Genomic DNA, 19,526 nt, shown 5'->3' with positions numbered 1-19,526 from the left:
AACAATTTAACAAAATACCAATACTGAGTCCTTGCATATCAATTATTAATTTAATTTGACTATATTAAGTTATCCAATTAAAAGAATATCTAAATGGATTAAAAAATAAGATTCAGCTATATATTGCCTTCAAGAGACTTCCTTGAGCTTTAAAAACACACTTATGCTGAAAGTGAAGGGATGAAAAGAGCTATTCCATGCAAATGGAAGCCAAAAGACGGCAGGCAATACTTTTATCAGAAAAACTACACTTTAAGTAACAAGAGACAAGGTCATTATATAATGATAAAGAAGTCAGTTCATAAAGAGGATGCATGTGTGTGTACCCAATATCAGAGCAGCCAAATATATATAGGAAATATTAACAGATCAAATGGGATAAATAGACACCAGTGTAATAAAAGTAGATGTGAATACCCACCTTCAACAATGGGGATATCATCCAGCAGAAAATCGGTAAAGAAACATGTGACTTGAACTACACTTTAGACTAAATGTACATAACACATATATACAAAACAATCCAACAGCAGCAGAGTACACTTCTCTTGAGCATATTCTGACCATTCTCAGGAATAGATCATTGTTAATTCACAAAACAAGTAATAAAATATAAGAACACTGAATCAGGCATCTTTCCTAATCAGTATGATACTAGAAATCAATAACATGAGGAAAACTGGAAAATCCACAAATATGTGGAAATTAAACAGCATACTCCTGAACAGCCAGTGAGTCAAAGAAGAAATCAAAAGAGAAGTAAAAAAAATCTTGGACAAATGAAAATGGAACCACAACATACCAAAATCTTTGGGATACAGCAAAAGCAGTTCTAAGAGGGACATTCATAATGATAAATGCCTACATTAAGAAGAAAGGATGTTCTCAAACTTAACTATATATATACCTCAAAGAACTAGAAAAAGAACAAACTAAGGCCAAGGTTAATAGAAGGAAGGAAATAAAGGTCAGAACAGAAATAAGTAGAGACTAGAAAACAGAAAAGGACAAACTGTCAAACAGAAGTCAAACTGACTTTTGGTTTTCAAAAAGATAAAACTGACAAGCCTTTTAGCTACCCTAAGGAAAAAAAGACAACTAACATAAATCAGAAATGTAAGAGGAGACATTACAACTGATAGCATGATAGCACAGAAATACAAAGGCTATTAACAGACTACCATGAACAATTACACACTGATGGGACAACCTAGATGAATAAATTCCTAGAAACATACAACTTACCAAGTTTCAATCATGAAGAAATGGAAAAAGTAAGATTTTGAATAAGGAGATTGAATCAGTAAAACAAACCAAAACAAACAAAAAACAACTCTCCATAAAGAAAATCCCAGGGCTGGATAGTGTCACTGATGAATTTTACCAAACAGTTAAGGAAGAATTAATATCAATCCTTCTCAAAGCCTTCCCAAAAAAAATGAAGATGAAGGGACACTTCCAGACTCATTTACAAGTCAAGCATTACTCTGATACCAAAGTCAGACAAGTATATTACAAATACTGAAAATCACAAGACCGTATTCCTCATGAACATAGATACAAAAATCCTCAACAAAATATAAGCAAAGCAAATTCAACTGCACATGATACACCAAGATAAAGTGAGATTTATCCCTGGGATACGATAATAGTTCAACATGTGCGTATCAATATGATAATACTACATTAACAGAATGAAGGATAGATATCAAATGATTCAATAGATGCAGATGACAAAATTTAACATCCTTTTGTGATAAAAACTCTAAACACATTAGGTATAGAAAGAATGTACCTCACTATATCAGTGCCCATATATGACAAGCTCACAGCTAACATCATACTCAATGGTAAAAAGGCTGAAATCTTTTCCTCTAAGGTCTGGAACAAGGAAATGATGCTTACTGTCACCGCTTTTATTTAGCATAGTGCTGGAAGTCCTCGCCAGAGTGATTAGGCAAGAAAAAGAAATAAAAGACTTTAAAATTATAAATAGTTAAAATAGTCTGTTTGCAGATAACATGATCCAACATACAGAAAACCTTAAAGACTCCACCAAAACCTGTTAGAACTAATAAATGAAGTAAAGTTGCAGGATACAGTATTGACATACAAAAATCAGTTGCATCTTAAAAAAGCATTTGGCAAAGTACAACATACATTCATTATAAAAACTCTCAACAAAATAGGACTAGAGGGAATGTACCTCAACATAAAAGCTGTATACAAAAACCCCACACCTAATGTTATCCTCAGTGGGGAAAAACAGAGCTTTTCCTCTACTGCCAGGAATAAGACAGGATGTCCACTCTCATCATCATTTACCATAGTACTGGAAGTCCTAGCCACAGCAATCCAAATAGAAAAAGAAATGAAAGGCACTCAAATTGGCAAGGAAGAAGTCAAGTGATAGTGTAGAAAACCCAAAAGACTCCAACAAAAAACTGCTAGAACTGATAATAAATTCAGCAAAGTCACAGGTTACAAAATCAATGTACAGTAATCTGCCATGTTTCTATACACCAATAATGAAGCAGCAGAAAGAGAAATCAAGGAATAGATCCCATTTATAATTGCAACAAAAACCATGAGATACCTAGAAATAAACCTAAACAACGAGGTGAAAGACCTATACTCTATAAAAACACTGATGAAAGAAATTGAAGAAATTAAATTCCACAAGAAATGAAAAGACATTCCATGCTCAGAGATTGGAAGAACCAATATTGTTACAATGTCTATACTACCCAAAGCAATCTACATGTTTAATGATCCCTATCAAAATGCCAACAGCAGGGGATCCCTGGGTAGTTCAGCCGTTTAGCCCCTGCCTTCAGCCCGGGGCTTGATTCTGGAGACCTGGGATCGAGTCCCACATTGGGCTCCCTGCATGGAGCCTGCTTCTCCCTCTGCCTGTGTCTCTGCCTCTCTCTCTGTCTCTATGTCTCTCATGAATAAAAAAATCTTTTTTAAAAAATGCCAACAGCATTTTTCACAGAGCTAGAACAATCCTAAAATTTTTATGGAACCACAGAATGTGTCTAATAGCTAAAGCAGCCTGGAAAAAGCAAAGAAAAGCAGGAAATATCACAATTCCAGACTTCAAATTATATTACAAAGCTGTCCTGATCAAAACCGTATGGTATTGGCACAAAAATAGATACATAGATCAATGGAACAGAACAGAAACCCCAGAAATGGATTCACAACTCTGTGGTCAACTAATCTTCGATGAACCAGGAAAGAATATCCAATGCAAAAAAGACTTCAGCAAATGGTGTTGGGAAAACTGGACAGCAACATCCAAAGAATGCAATTGGACCACTTCCTTACATCCTACACAAATATAAATCCAAATGGATGAAAGACCTAAATGTGAGACAGGAGGGGTTCCTGGGTGGCTCGGTCGGTTAAGTATCTGCCTTCAGCCCAGGTCATGATCTCAGGGTTCTGGGATTGAGCATCGCCTCAGGCTCCATGCTCATTAGAGAGTCTGCTTCTTCCTCTTCTTCCCCCTCTTCTTGTGCACACTCTCTCTCACAAATAACAACATAACAGACAGAAAATCATTAAAATCTTAGATGAAAAAAAAATCTTAATGAGAACAAAGGCAGTAACCTCTTTGACATTGGCCATGTAGCAGCTTCTTACTAAATATATCTACTGAGGCAAGGGAAACAGAAGCAAAAATGAACTATTGGGACTTCATCAAGTTAAAAAGTTTCTGCACAATGAAGGAAACTATGAGTAAAACTAAAGGCAACCTATGGAATGGGAGAAGATATTTGCAAAGGACATCCGATAAAGGGTTAGTTTCCAAAATCTATAAAGAACTTCTCAAACTCAACACCCCAAAAATGAATAATCCAGTTAAGAAATTGGCAGAAGACATGAATAGACATTTTTCCAAAGAAGATGGAAAACAGACACATGAAGAGATGCTTAACATCACTTACCATCTGAGAAATGCAAATCAAAATTACAATGAGATATCACTTCACACCTGTCAGAATGGCTAAAATTAACAATACAAGAAACAATAGTTGTTGGGGAGGATGTAGAGAAACAGGAACCCTCTTGCACAGCAGGGATGCAAACTGGTGCAGCCACTCTGAAAAACAGTATGGAAGTTCCTCAAAAAGTTAAAAATAGAATTACCCTATGATCCAGCAATTGCTAGGTATTAACACAAAGGATACAGAAATACTATTTCACAGGTATACATGCACCCTGATGTAGCAGCATTATAAATAATAGCCAAATTATGGAAAGAGCCCAAATGTCCATTGACTGATGAATGAATGAAGAAGATGTGGTATAGAATAGATATACAATGGTATATTACTCAGCCATAAAAAATAATGAAATATCACCATTTGCAAGTGTGGATGGAGCTAGAATATATTATGCCAGGTAAAATAAGTCATTCAGAGAAAGACAAATGCCATATGATTTAACTCATGGAATTTAAGAAATAAAACAGAATAGGGAAAAGAAGAAAGAGAAGCAAACCAAGAAACAGACTCTTAACTATAGAGAACAAACTGGTAGCTATTAGAGGGGAGGTAGGTGGAGGGACGGGTTAAATAGGTGATGGGGATGAAGGATCATTTGTTGTGAAGAGCACCAGGTATTTGTGGAAGTGTTGAATCACTAAATTGTACTCCTGAAACTAATATTACAGTGTATGTTAACTGGAATGTAAATAAAAACTTAAAAATTAAAATAAAAAATAAATCAGTTGCATTTCCATATACTAACAATGATGTAATTAAAAAGACCTGAAGAAAACAACCTCATTTATAATAACATCAAAAATATACTTAAGAAAAAAATTTACTGAGGAGATAAAAGACTTGTACACTGAAAACCATAAAACATCAGTATAAGAAATAAAAACAAATAGTTTGAAAAATATTCTATGTTCGTGGAATGGAATAATTAATATTGTAAAAATGTCTATCTATGTACCCAAAACTCACTATAGATTCAACTCAACTCCTATCAAAATTTTTTTACAGAAATAGAAAAAATTTTAAAATGCATATGGAACTATGACCTATGACTTTGAATGGCTAAAGGAATCGAGTAAAAAGAAAAGTAGGATGTGATGTATATATACAATGGAGTATATATTATTCAGCCTTTAAAAACATGGATTAACCTGGTATATATAATGCTAAGTGAAATAAGGCAGAGACAAATCTGCATGATCTTACATGTGGAATCTAAAAAAGGCTAATTCAGCAACAAATGAGAATAGTGTTTGTTACCAGGAGATGGGGAGTGGGACAAATGAGATGTTGGCCAAAGGGTATAAACTTGCAGTTATAAGATTATTAAGTTCTGGAGACCTATTTTATAGCATGGTGACTATAGTGAGTAATAAGGAATTGTGTACTTGAAATTTGCTGAGAGTAGATTTTGTGTTCTCTGTACACACACACATACTAGGTGACATGATAGATGCATTAATTATGTTGACGGTGACCATTATTTCACAATGTATATGTCTAGTAAAACATGTTGTATACGTTAACATTCCTCGGTGTAACTGGGGGGAAAGTATCAATACCAGTGCTAGCAAGGATGTGGAAAAAGTGTCTCATATGTTATTGGTGGGAATATAAAATCGTGTAATCATTCTGGAAAATAGTGTAGCAGTTTCTTTAAAAACTGAACATATAAAAATCAAGGACTGCTATTGACTTGCTGGGCATTTATGCTAATTAAATGAAAACTTGTACTCAAAAACTTGTATACAAATGTTCATAGCAGCTTAAATTGTAATAGCCAAAAACTGGGGAGAGAGAACAGATGTTCTTCCGCAGGTGAATGAACAGTTCAGTTGTGGTACATCCATACCAAGGAATACTACTGAGCAGTAAAAATCAGCAAACTGTTGAAACATGAAGCAAGCTGAATTGATCTCAGAGGAATTGTGCTGATTTTAAAAAGCTAGTCTCAAAGGCCATATGCTACATGGCTCCAATTATTTTTTTTTAAGATTTATTCATGAGAGACACAGAGAGAGAGAAGGAGAGAGAGGCAGAGACACGGGCAGAAGGAGAAGCAGGCTCCATGCAGGGAGCCTGATGGAGAACTTGATCCCAGGACCCCAGGATCACGCCCTAGGCTGAAGGCGGCACTAAACCGCTGAGCCACCTGGGCTACATGGCTCCATTTATATAATGACAAAGTTATAGATATGAAGAACCGATTAATGGTTGACAGAATATCCTGAGAACAGGGCTTGGGAGATAAATATAAATGGATAGCATGAGGAAATTTCTTTGTGGCGATGGAACAGTTCTGTATCTGTATTGTGGTGATGGTTACATGAATCTGTACATGGGATAAAATTGCATAGAACTATACACACACAGATGAATGCATGTAGAAAGTGGTGAAAACTGAATAATGTCTATAGTCTAATTAACAGTATTGTAACAATGTCAGTTTCCTAGTTTTTATGTTGTTTTACAATTATATAAGAAATCATCATTGGAAGAAGCTGGACGAAGGGTACCAGGACTGTGTACTATTTTGAAAATTCCTGTGAGTCTATAATTATTTCAAAATAAGTTTTTTAAAGGTAAGTACATAGATACTGCCAAATTTCCCTCCAGAAGGGCTGTACCAATTTGTGTATACAGTATGTATGTATATATATGTGATGTTTGTATATATGGTATATGTGTGTGTGTATATGAATTCTGGTATATGTGCATATGTAAACATATAAATACATGCACAAATAAAAAAGACTATTCAGCAAAGCTTTGCTAACAGTGTATTGTCATTTTTTATCTTTTCTAATCTGTTAACAAATGCTGTTTCAGTGTTGTTTGAATTTACATTTCTTTTATTATAAATGAGTTTGAACATTTTCTTTTAATATACTTGAGGGCCATTTTTATACTTTGTGTTGTGAATTGTCTTTTCCCATTTTTGTTAGACTCTAGTTCTTTGTTCCTTAAATGTCAGGAGTTCTTAATATATTGTACTAGACCTTGATGCTATATAATTACAAATATTTTTTTCCAGTTTGTCAGTTGTCTTTTGGTGCTTTTTGCCATGCAAAAATTTTTATTTTTATTCAACCTAAATTACCAGTGTTTTTTAATTGCCTCAGTTTTGATTCATAGTTATTTTTTTATTGCATCTGAATTTTGAGTCATAATTTCCTTGCATCAAAGTTTTGGAGGAATTCACTCATGTTTTCTTCTATTACTTGTATGGTTTCATTTTTATATTTAGGTTTCTAATCTATTTGGAGTTTATTCTTATGTGTGTTGTAAGATAGAGATCTATTTTTTTCCCAAGAGTTTTCCAGTTTCCCCAGCACTATTTATTTAATTTGAGTGATTTGAAATGCTACCTTTATCACATACTAAATTTCATTTGTGCTTGGGTCTGTGTCTGGACTTTGTATTCTATTCCACTGAACTATTTGTTTATTCCTGCACCAGTTCTACAGTTTTTTAATTATAGAGGCTTTAAAGTATACATTAACATTTTGTAGAGATAATCTTTTTTTTAAGATTTTATTTATTTATTCATGATAGACATAGAGAGAGAGAGAGAGAGAGGCAGAGACACAGGCAGAGGGAGAAGCAGGCTCCATGCAGGGAGCCTGACGTGGGACTCGATCCCGGGACTCCAGGATCACGCCCTGGGCCAAAGGCAGGCGCTAAACCGCTGAGCCACCCAGGGATCCCCTTGTAGAGATAATCTCCTGGAAAATTTTTCTTTTCAATGTCTTTCTTGTTCTTATTGCATATATGTTTTTACTACATGAACGTCAGTATCAACTTCCCAACCCCATGTAGTAGCTTGTTGGTATGTTTGTTGGAATTATGTTAAATCTATGAATTAACTTAGCGAGAACTAACAACTTTATAACATTGAGTTCATTTAAAGAATATGAAATGTTTTCTGTTGTTCAAACTTATGTGTTTTTCAGGAATATTTAGGGTTTCTCCCAATAAGTATTTAATCTTTGTTGCTATTGAATGTGAGTTTTTCTGTATCATCATATACTGAATTTCTTTATTTTTTGTATACATAAAGGGCATTTGTTTTGTTTGTAAATTTTATGTTCTAGAAATTTGAAGTCTTTAATGTTTGAGTTAGTTTTGTCTTTGAATCTGTGAGCATTTCCAGGTATACTATCATATCATATATGTGAACAGAGTTTTACTTCTTCTTTATCATTGTTATGCCTGTAAGTAATTTGTTTTATCTAATTGCTTTGGCTCATACCTCTAGTACAGTACTGAATAATAATAGATATAGTGGGTATCCTGATCTTAGTGGAAATCTCTCTAGATTTTCTCATTAAATATAGTCATAGGTTTAGGACTACAGTGTATATATTTAATTGCTTTAAGAAAGTATCTCTCAATTCTTATAGTTGTAGGTGAATTGACGTTGAATTTTATCACTTTTTTAATATCTATGAAAATAATCATGATTTTTTTCTCTTAGATTTATTAATTATGGTGTATGATACTGGTGGATTTTTTTTTTAATATTGAAGTTACCTTACATTTGTGAAGTAAATGCCACTTTGTCATGGTGTGTCATTTTAAGGTGATCTTGTATTCTGTCAATGTTTTTTTAAATTATGAGGTAAAATACATATAAAATTTACCATCTTAACCATTTTTAAGTGTAGAGTCAGTGGTATTAAATACATTCACATCACAACTGTTATCCCCATAACTCTTTTCAATTTGAAAACTGATTTGCTTGTTAATATTTTCTTTAGCTTTTTGCATCATCATTATAAGTAATATTCTACGCTTTTCCTTCTTTGTTCTGCCTTTATCTAGTTTAGGTATCAGTGTTATTTATACTTGATTCATGAAAGGAATTAGTAAATTATCCTTTCTCTTTAATACTCTGGAATAATTTTTAGAGGACTGGGACTAATGATCAAAATTGACCCCAAAGTTGGCTGTTATGTGGTACTCTTAGCTTAATGGCACCCTGTTCTTTCTCCTTTTTCTTCTTTTTTTTTTTTTTTTCTGTTTCCAGTTGGCAAAGGATGCTTCTTCTTTCATTTTTGTCTTATTTTTTCTTTCCCAGAAGCTATGCATTTTATAGATTGTGTTCTTTAAATCACATATATCTTTTAAGTTCCTGCTGTGTGGGTTGTGTTCTAATTTACCCTTTTTTTTTTTTTAAGCATTTTTCAAACTTAGTGTGGACTTTGTCTTTGTGGTGGGATTTTTTTTAGTCAACGTTACAGCTGCCTGTTCAGTTTTTCCATGGGTTTTTTTGTGTTGTTTTGGTTTGTTTCTGCTTATCACAAATCCTTGTGGGATCAGCAAGGGTGGAGTGGAAGCAGGAAAGATCAAGTGCTGTCTTTAATGTTTTTTTCTCCTTTAATTCACAATTATTTTGAAGTTTGTCACTCTCTTAAAATTACCTAAAGGTTGAAAGTATGGTTTCATGTGGATTTTGCTTTTTCCTTTTTGTTGCCTATGGTTTTGGAAGGAAATAGTGTGAGGTAGGTATCTTTGTGTTTGCTGTTTTCTTCATCTCTCAAGAATTTTTATAGTATGTTACTCCATTCCTTTTTTTTCCTCCACTCTCTTAGGTATAAACTATAGAACAAGTGAATTAGGGACAATAGTGACTTTTGAAGGGTGAACATAATTAACCTTTTTCTATTATTAAAGGTTACGGATGAGGCAATTTAAAAAGAACTGGAAATGTGATTTAGATTCAGCCTTGAACGAAATAGAGGTATGACACTTATTTTTTTTAAATAAATTGCTGAGATCTCTGAAAACCAATAACAAAGAAACTTTGAATAATAACTCCATTTTATGAAAAGTTTTTTAAACACTGTTGTTATACAGAGAAAATGCTCACAGAAAAGAAGTCTAATATTTTTTTAATACTTTGAAATAACAAACAATTTCTAGAGTTATAGACTGTTCTAAAAATAATTCTAGAAATAGTTTTTCAGCTTCAAAATTAACATACTAAGGTATAATCTAAGGCTTAGCCTTTATTTCTTGTCACTGGACAGTCTCAGTGCACAAGAAAGTTGACCTTCTTGTCACAATCCCTAAATGTCTGCAGTGTGTGAAATGATAGCAGAAAGCCAAGGTCAGTTTGCCCTCTCCAGGCATTTGGAGTATAAGAAATAGAGAACTTTCCAGAAAAGAAAAGAAAGAGAACGAACTTTCAAGATGATTTTACTGTTTAGTTTAAGATCATTTTGTACTCCCCTAGTAATTGTTGGTTTAGTCTTAACTTAATTAGTATTTATATCCTTGAAAAAAAATATTTTTTTGGTGTGGAAAATTATTACTTTGTAATAGAAAATAATGGGAAGATGGTAAGTTTACAAAACTTACTTTGTAGTCCCTTTCATAGAAGAAATGTTAATACCCAAAAGGATGGGGCCCAAAATTATAAATGGGGCCAAATAATAGAAAAATGCAATCTCTAAAAGTAGTAAAATAATTTATTTCTGTAGAGACAGCTCAAATCATATAGTTAATCATCTGTTTTCCATAAAATCTGTGTCCACTGTCTAGTTCAGGTTTGGGGGTGACATCATTAAGTACATTGGGCAAAGATTATTAAAACAAATGTACATTGCCCATCTGGAACTCATAGATACTATGGTATAGTCAGAAACACAAATTGTACAATAGCAAGTTATTGATGGAGTATAACAGTGTTAAGTTTATAAGATCTACAGATTCTGTTATTAATTTATATACATCTAATGCCTGCATGTGCCTATTCCGTAATATGTTTGTATAAATGACAGCTTTCTTTTTTTGTTTTGTTTTGTTTCTAATAACTCTGATAGCATTGTAAAGAAAAAGGTGACTGGACCAAACTGGGAAATTTATACATTAACATAAAAATGGGCTGTGAAAACTTTGCAGATTTCCAGAGATTTTGTGCTTGTATTGCTGAAACACTAACAAAAGACTGTAAAGAAGAGAGACCAGGTGTTCCATTTTGTGAATTTGCTGAAACAGGTAAAATGTCACTGTTTGGGTCTGAGTATTGTACGTGTTAGGGTGTTGCAGTGTTCTTAACACAAAGGTAGAGTTCTTACTATTTTCCATAATTTTCCATGTTGGAGATAATATTGCAGATTTCAGATACTTCTTCGCTTTATAAATGTTTCATCTTTTTATTATTAAGTTAGATTATAATGATATAAAATTAAGAATTGATGTTTTATGTTATTTTTCTCATGTTTTATGTTATTTTTCTTTGCAGTCAGATTGGTAAAACTGTTCCTAGCAAATTAGCACCTGAAGTTTTGAATCATTAAAGTTGTTACTATATTCAGTACTATCAGTCAACAAAATTCATGTTTTTGAGACTCTTTTTTTTGTTTGTTTGTTTGTTTTTTTTTGGCATGAGCTCTTCACTGCTATATTCTCTATCAGAAGTCAGCAAACCTTTTCTGCAAAGGGTCAGGAGTAAATATTTGAAACTCCACATGTTCACATATGACCACACAATCATATAGTTTTCTTTTCCTTTCAAATAACCCTTTAAAAATAGGGAAACCATTCTTAGCTCACAAGCTGTACAAAAAACAGGACACAGGCCAGATTTGTCCTTATAGGCTGTGGTTTGTCAACACACTTATTAGTCTTTGTTCTAGTATCAGTAATTTCATATTAATTTGCCTTTGCTGCAATTTTAAATTACTTTTTCACTTTTTTCCACATGCCTACTTTGTGTTTCAGTTAGCAAAGATCCACAAATTAGTGAAGTCGATAAAACTTTGCTGGGAAGAATTGGAATCAGTGCTATGTACTTCTATCACAAGCTGTTGCTGTGGTCCAAGGTATGTCATTAAATTTTCGTTTTGGCTTGGTACAGAGAGTGTTAATCTTACATTTTTTAACAGGATATAGTTAACCCTGCAAGTAAGAAATTTGCTAATAATTGTTACAAGTGACAAAATTAGTCCCAAACTAGTAAGTGAATTATTAGGTAGTGTATTAGGCAGATGTGGAAAGGTAGTAGCATGAGGCCAGCTACCCTGAAGAATCTCAGTTTGGGAGCACTTAGGAAGCTATGCTAAGTATCGTTTATTTGAAACAACTTTCAACAGAGAATTTTGCTACCTCCTATATATTGATAACGTTATAATTTTGCAAAAGTTCAAGACACCTTTTTTAAGATGAACCCAGGGAATTCACAATTAACATAACTCATTAAAAATCATCTCCTAGAATGGTCTTGAACACTATATACCATGTATCTTGATATCTACCTTTGAGGTTTAGCTCACCATAGAAGTGGTCTAGTTATTCTGGACCATCCTGAACTACCATTTTTTAGATTTCCCTGATGTAGCAGGTGGTTATAGATTCAATAAAGTGAAATAAAGTAGAGAACAGGAAAATCTAAAATAGAATTAAGTGCTGAGGGATGGATGGAGCAGTTGAGAGTCAGTACTGAATCAGCTATTATAATGTATCTTTCGTTACTTCCTTCTTCTTATAAAAAGGTTATTTCATAACTGAATACGTTCAATAACATTTAAGTCCATGGTCATTCATACTATACAAATTCATTGATTTTTTTTTTAATTAAACAAAACAGCAACAGAATCCTTATACATAAGGTCTCCAGTCTCCAAGGTCAAGAGGTTAGCACTTACTGTGTGGTAGGCCTGGGATAAGCAGAATGTACCTTGTCCCTGGTCTCACAGTTTAGCTTAAGGTTCATCATAGCATTAATTTCTTGGATATTTAGTGCTTGAGAAATTGAGGACAACATAACAAATTCTTTTCGACAAAGATTTGCTGAAATTTTTATTTCTATTATTATTATTTTTAAAGATTTTATTTATTCATGAAAGACAGAGAGAGAGAGAGAGAGGCAGAGACACAGGCAGAGGGAGAAGCAGGCTCCATGCAGGGACCCCGATGCGGGACTCAATCCCAGGACTCCAGGATCACGCCCTGGGCTGAAGGCAGGTGCTAAACCTCTGAGCCACCCAGGGATCCCTGAAAATTTAGAGTATGTGTTAATTTTATTATTATTTCTTAAGAGGCTGGTAAGTTTGTACCTGTATTATAATTTAAATTTTTCACTGTCTTATTTTATTTAGTATGATGTTTTTTAGTTAACCTTTTGAACACAAAAATAAAACCATTAAAATTAAGCTAGAGCTATGTCTTTAAAAATGCACTCATTTCTGTAATCAACTTGAAAGTACCTTGATATCGCAATATGCATCTGACTCAATTATCATAGAATATAATGTAGGACAAGGATCTACAGACTAAAGACCTAATCTGACCTCTAGCCTGTTTTTGTGCATCTCAAGAGCTAAGAATGTTTCTTACATTTCTAAAGAGTTAGAAAATAAAAACAGCAACAACCAAAAAAGAATGTATAGCTTGACCACATGTGACCTGTGGAGTCAAACTAGAAAAAGTTTGCTGACCCTTGATATGAAATAATAATATATATCTAATTTCTGATGTCTAGACTAGAGATAATCTTTATGTAGACTATGTGAAATAATTAGTCTATTGAATCAAAAAACAATTTTCAGCCAGCAGTTTTATTCTTTTTCCCCCCACTATCCTTCTTTATGTAAATTTAATAAGATATCATCTTGATTTTCACTCTCTCTCACTCTTGGCTCTTAGGGTGATTAACAGAAGTGCAAAACTTAAAATCAATAGTTTTCCATATTACGGCACGAAATTCCTTTTTCAAATGAAATCTTTAGGGCAAGTACAGGTATAAAAACCTTTGAAAAGGGGCTCAGCAGGGTGAGGATTAGTCAGAGGCAAAGCCCTGCTTTCTCCCCTTCCCTGTCTTCTGTGTGGCTAATCAGGAGGGGGCTTAAGGAAAGAGTCTTTTGAGAACCATTTTCTAGAAGGATGATTCAAATTGGATAATTGAGTTCTGTATAATTAATGATTTTACATCTCTTTGATACTTTAAATGCATGATACTAAATTAGTGTTCTTTATTTTTACTCCAGGGAAGGAAAGTCTTAGATAAACTATATGAATTAAAAATACATTTTACAAGTTTAAAAGGACTTACAGGGCCTGAGAAGTTAGCACCAAGATGTCAAATTGTGAATATTGCAGCAGAAATTTTTCTAAAAAGTGGAAGCCTAGATGGTGCCATTTGGGTATTGAGGGGTAAGTTATGATGTATGCAAGCATAACATAATTTGTTATAATTCTTGATTGTGTAATTACCTTATGTTGATGTTGAATTCTGGGTGGTAGTTTGCCCTACTAAACCCTAGTGATCATGTGGGTAGGAAAGATGGTTGTTGTTTGTATAAAATGAAAAGAGAAGGTTAACTTCATTTTATTTATTTTTTTTTTTAAAGATTTTATTTATTTATTCATGATAGTCACAGAGAGAGAGAGAGAGAGGCAGAGACACAGGCAGAGGGAGAAGCAGGCTCCATGCACCGGGAGCCCGACGTGGGATTCGATCCCGGGTCTCCAGGATCACGCCCCCGGCCAAAGGCAGGCGCCAAACTGCTGCGCCACCCAGGGATCCCGGTTAACTTCATTTTAAAGAAAAAATTTTGTGACCTTTGGTTGAGAAGCTAGATCTTACTTTGACCCAGGCACCATGCAAAATGCTTTACCTGGATTATCTCAGTTCATCTTTATAGAAACCCTATGAGTTTAGAATTAGTATAACTTGCTCCTTTTTTTTTTTTAAATAAAAAATGTCAAAGACATCAAGCAACTTGCCCAGTTGCTTATATAACAAGTAAGAAATGAAGGCTGGATTCAAACCCAAACAGTCCAGCTTCAGAGCCCAGGCTTTAGCTGCTGAGACAGGGAGATCCATATTATACTTGGCATAAACTCTTGTCTTTGTACATACAGGCAAACATGACTTTAAAGCAAGATAAGTAAAGCTTACTTCCCTAGTAAGTCAATCCATCTAGCAGAAATTACAATGAAATTAAGCCAGCAGAAGCAATTATGGTTATTAGTTTTCTATAAATAAACTTACAGAAGTAAATAAAAATTTAGCACACTGGTAACAGCATGCAGTATTGTGGTGGCTCTGGCTACTTGAAACATCAGGCAGATTTTATTTGATAAAATGAGATAACAGTGAAGAAACCTCAAGAATCTCTGGATTTAGGTGGGAAGATGGAATATATGACCTTTACACTAACACACACATATACCAGCACCCATATATATTCATATATATGTATGAATACATAATTTATATCTAGTATTTATATAGAATCATTACATATATAATACTTTGTTCAGGGATGAGAGTTTATGGAATACAGAGGTTGTGAGTGGACTTGAGGATCAAGCCTGGTGAGAAAGTTTTTCTTCAATTTAACAAACATAGCAAGTGAAGTTTGCTAAATAAGGAAGAATAAATGAAATACAAAAATAGAAATTAGCAAAATGTAAGCCAACCTTTGTTATTAGGAGATGTGGCAAGAAATGGAAAGGATAAAATTGTTGGTAAAACTTAGTTGGGGCACTTTGTGACAGGAAACTATAGCCTAAAATTTCTGGCAAAACTAGTCTTTCTCAAACTAGAACTTTTTTTTTTTTAAGATTTTATATATTTATTCATGAGAGACACGGAGAGAGGCACAGACATAGGCAGAGAGAGAAGCAGGCTCCATGCAGGGAGCCTGACATGGGACTGGGTCCCCAGTCTCCAGGATCACACCCTGGGCTGAAGGTGGCACTAAATCGCTGAGCCACCCAGGGTGCCCTCAGACTAGAACTTGAAGGAGAGTTTGTGGGAGGGGTATGGGATGGTCTAGGGAGATTTTAAAGTTTTACAATTTCAGTGTTATCTTTAAAAATTATATAAGTTATAAACACAGGGTTCTCTTTTGCAAGGACTATTTCAGTTAAAGGTCACTTGCATAAATAAAAATTTACTTCTTCAAGAGAAGGGCACACAGAAGTATGCTAACTTCTCTCCGGAATTGCAGTAAATGGACCTTTCTCAAGAAAGGAAATACAGAGGTCTTCATCTCACTTGTAATAATCTAGAGTAATACTCATAATAAGAGAAATACATATTAAAATTACAAAACACCTGTCAGACTAGCAAAGTAAGAGTTTAGTGATACACTTTTCATGAGAGTATAGAAAAATAGGCATTCATATACATTGTCTTTAGGGGCTTTTGGCTAAATATCTGTCAAAATTTAAGAGTGTATATTTCCTTTTATATATCATCTCTATTCCTAAGAATTTCTCCTACAAACACAGGGGTAGGAACTATAAGTTACCTAGAATCTTTTATTTACCATCAACAGTGATCAAAAAGGATTCCACATAACTTAAATATCCATTAAAAGAGTATCAGTTAACTAACTGTGCACTAGTCATATGATGGAGTAGAATGAAGCAGATCTACAGATACTGGAGTGATCTGTTGCCAGGTGACAAAACGAATGTGCAGAACAGTGTGCACTGTAACAAAAATAAGTAATATGGATACATACCCTTAAAATATTTGTAAAAGTATGCACAAGAAACAAATTATAGTGGCTGCTTCTGAGAAGAGGAATCGGTCTTGGAGGACTTTTACATATGTTTTTTCTATATTTTTCCTTTTGAAAAAGTGTATACTTCTTATCTTCTAGACTTTTTTATGGGAGGGGGTTATACATTAGCCATGCTTGAGAAATGCAGAATATTTTACACAATTTAGTGAGTGGCAGACTTATGATGAGAATAAATCTATTGTTTTGGCTTTTTAGTTTGACATTTAAAACACTTTCTCAGCACTTGTATCTTGTATCTTGGCAAATGAACAAGAGATTCCTGCCTTCTCCCCTTACCAGCATAAAAAAGAGCCTTAAAACCATAATTTATATAATGATCATTTGGAGACTGAAGAGTGTCTTAACTCTTTAGAATATACATTTTCTAAAAAGTTCTGCCATTTATTGAGAAGCTGCTCTTGTACTTTAAAATAAATTTTATTGCCTTAATATAAGTAATATATATTCATTATCAAGAAATAAGAAAAGTTACAGAAGAAAAACTGATGATAGAAATTCCTTATTCAGTCTACCCAGAAATGACTGTTAATCACTTTCATGTTACTATACATACCTGTACCTTGCATTCTTTTTCAGGAACAGTCTTTTTATGGACATCTTTCTGTGAAAAGAAGTATTTTTCTACAACATCACTTAATAGAATGCAAGGTTTCCTATCTTGTGAATTAATATTTATTTATATAAATATAAATACATAAATATTTCTATGGATACATAAATATTTCTTGGTCTACTTTGTTTTCAGATGTCTATGATAAACAGTAATCCCTGCTAAACATCTCTGGTAATATTACATCCTGAGGATAAATTCTGATGGAATTACTGTGTTACAGAATAGGGATAAAGGCTAAAGCTTTTTGGTAAATGTTGGTAGATTTGCTCTTATTCCCATTCAGATTTGTGTCACATTATTTTGAGTTTATTAGCCTCCCTTTGTAAGAAAATCCTAAAGAACTATTACAGACATTGTCCTCTTAGGGGGTCTCAGTTACATATGAACAGTCCACATGTTAGTGCCCAAAGTTATGGTTTTTAGTTATCAAACAGACTAGTACATTCCAGTTATGCAATCCCTAATTTAGCTACCAGTACATTCCATTCCAGGTCTCACCTCTTTGAGTCCACTCAGCACTCTACACCTTTAGAAAAGTTAGAAAAGCACTCTACACCTTTAGAAAAGTTACAGTAATTATAGTCTTACAGTGTGTGAAGATGCATGTTATGAAATACCCTCACCAGTATTATTTTTCAAATATTAGTTTTCTTATCTCCTTGCTAGTCTTATAGAGAAAAGTAATGTTTGCCGCTTTACTTTACATTGTAAATTACTAGTTCATGTTCTTGGTCTTTTTCAAATTTTAATCTTTCTCTTCATTATTGATTTAATAATAATATGAGTATTTGCTATATACCAAGCATTGTGCTAAGTGTGTTACTTGTGTCATCTCATCTTACCAATACTAACCTTAGGAGGTGGGTGACGGTATCCCAAAATGGAGACATAGGTTCAGAGAGGATCACACTGCAAATAAAGATGAAGGAAGAATTCCAATCTAGTTCTGATTGTAGAGTCCATATTTCTAAGCCCTATAACAGTGCTATTGTTTCCCTAGCCTTTCCTCTAAACGGACTTCATAAAATTGCAACTAGAGCAGAAGTACAAACAGACCCAGATCTAACCTGGTCAGCCACCTGAGCAAGATGGTGATTCTGATCTTGTTTTTGTAAGTCTAAGACAATGGTTCTCAAAGCTGACCATCAGAACACCCGGAAGGAAGATTGTTAAAACACAAATGGCTTGGCCTATCCCCATTTGAATCATTGTCTGCGATGAGTCCTGAGAATTTGCATTTTTTATAATTTCTCAGATGTTGCTGATGCTCTTGCTGGTCTGGGGACCTCACTTTGAAGATCACTGCCCTACAACTCATTGGGACTTCTCACACCTCCCCTTATGTCTGTAAACTACACTCCCTCACGTCACTCCCCTAGTTTGTTAACCAGTGCTATAAGCATCACCATTTTTTTAATGCATTACTTATGGATTTTCTTCCTTTAACTATCTTTGTACCTTCCTAGGGAGGAAATGTCCAGAGTTTTGGTTTTAGATTTTTTCCTAGTTTTATTGAGATATAATTGACATAGAGCACTGTATAAGTTTAAGGAGTATAGAATAGTAACATATATATTGTGATTTGATTAGTACAATAATTTTAGTTAATAACCATTATCTCCTATAGATAGAAAAAAAGAAAAATCTAACCTGAGATGAGAACTCTGAGGATCTACTCTCAACAACTTTCCTAGATGTCATACAGCAGTTAACGATAATTACCATGTTGTGCATTACATCTCCTATATTATAATTGGAAGTTTGTACCTTTTGACCACTTTTGTCCATTTCTCTACCTCCAACCCCTATTCTAGTAACCACAAATTCAATCACTTTTTCTAGAGTTTGTGTTTAAGATTCCACATATAAGTGAGATCATACAGTATTTGTCTTTCTCTTTTTCACTTATTTCACTTAGTATAATGCTCTCAAGGTCCATCTTTATTGTAGGCTGTAATTGTTTAAAGCATATATGTTTGTATGTGGTTTTTTTTGGGGGGGCGGTTGGTTGGTTGTTTAGAAAAATGTTAATCTTTTTATAATAGGAAATTTAGTATAAAGGTTAGCCTGATAACCTAGACCAGTGACTGACTGTCACTGCAGTACTAATATAAGTATATAAACAATGTTAATATTTAAGAAAAACTGTATTATCTTCATTTGCAACCAGTAGATGGCTCTGTTCAGCACCGTGTTGTGATAGACCAGGCCATCATCTTCAGTCTGTTTTCATATAACTGTTTCACTTATACCTACCTATGTAGGCATAGACAATATTATAGGTCATTACCACCTCTTTCCCAAATAATTTTCATCAAATGTGAGCACTGTGCATTTTCAGTGATGGAATGTTAG

The 19,526-nt window shown here is 33.9% G+C and overlaps 1 protein-coding gene and 1 long non-coding RNA gene across 3 annotated transcripts in view; one reads left to right on the top strand and one right to left on the bottom strand.

The window, feature by feature from the left end:
* The window catches only part of TOPAZ1 (testis and ovary specific TOPAZ 1), a 77,971-nt gene that overhangs the window by 44,244 nt on the left and 14,201 nt on the right, over positions 1–19,526 (top strand). The window contains 4 exon segments of the mRNA XM_025461469.3: positions 9,690–9,756; positions 10,841–11,015; positions 11,742–11,842; positions 14,006–14,171. Of these exon segments, the coding sequence (XP_025317254.3) occupies positions 9,690–9,756; positions 10,841–11,015; positions 11,742–11,842; positions 14,006–14,171 (509 nt within the window).
* Positions 12,815–19,526, bottom strand: part of LOC118352014 (uncharacterized) — a 55,125-nt gene continuing 48,413 nt past the window's right edge. For both annotated transcript variants that reach the window (XR_004808395.2, XR_007405099.1), the window contains exons 2-4: positions 18,024–18,080; positions 17,112–17,159; positions 12,815–13,013 (exon numbers count right to left, since the gene is read on the bottom strand). This is a non-coding gene — a long non-coding RNA (uncharacterized LOC118352014). The remainder of the gene's footprint in view (positions 13,014–17,111; positions 17,160–18,023; positions 18,081–19,526) is intronic.

The sequence above is a fragment of the Canis lupus genome, chromosome 23, assembly GCF_003254725.2.
Source record: "Canis lupus dingo isolate Sandy chromosome 23, ASM325472v2, whole genome shotgun sequence".
Classification (NCBI taxonomy): domain Eukaryota; kingdom Metazoa; phylum Chordata; class Mammalia; order Carnivora; family Canidae; genus Canis; species Canis lupus.
Note: the sequence above shows the minus strand (reverse complement) of the source record. Positions and strands in the feature narration are given on the sequence as shown.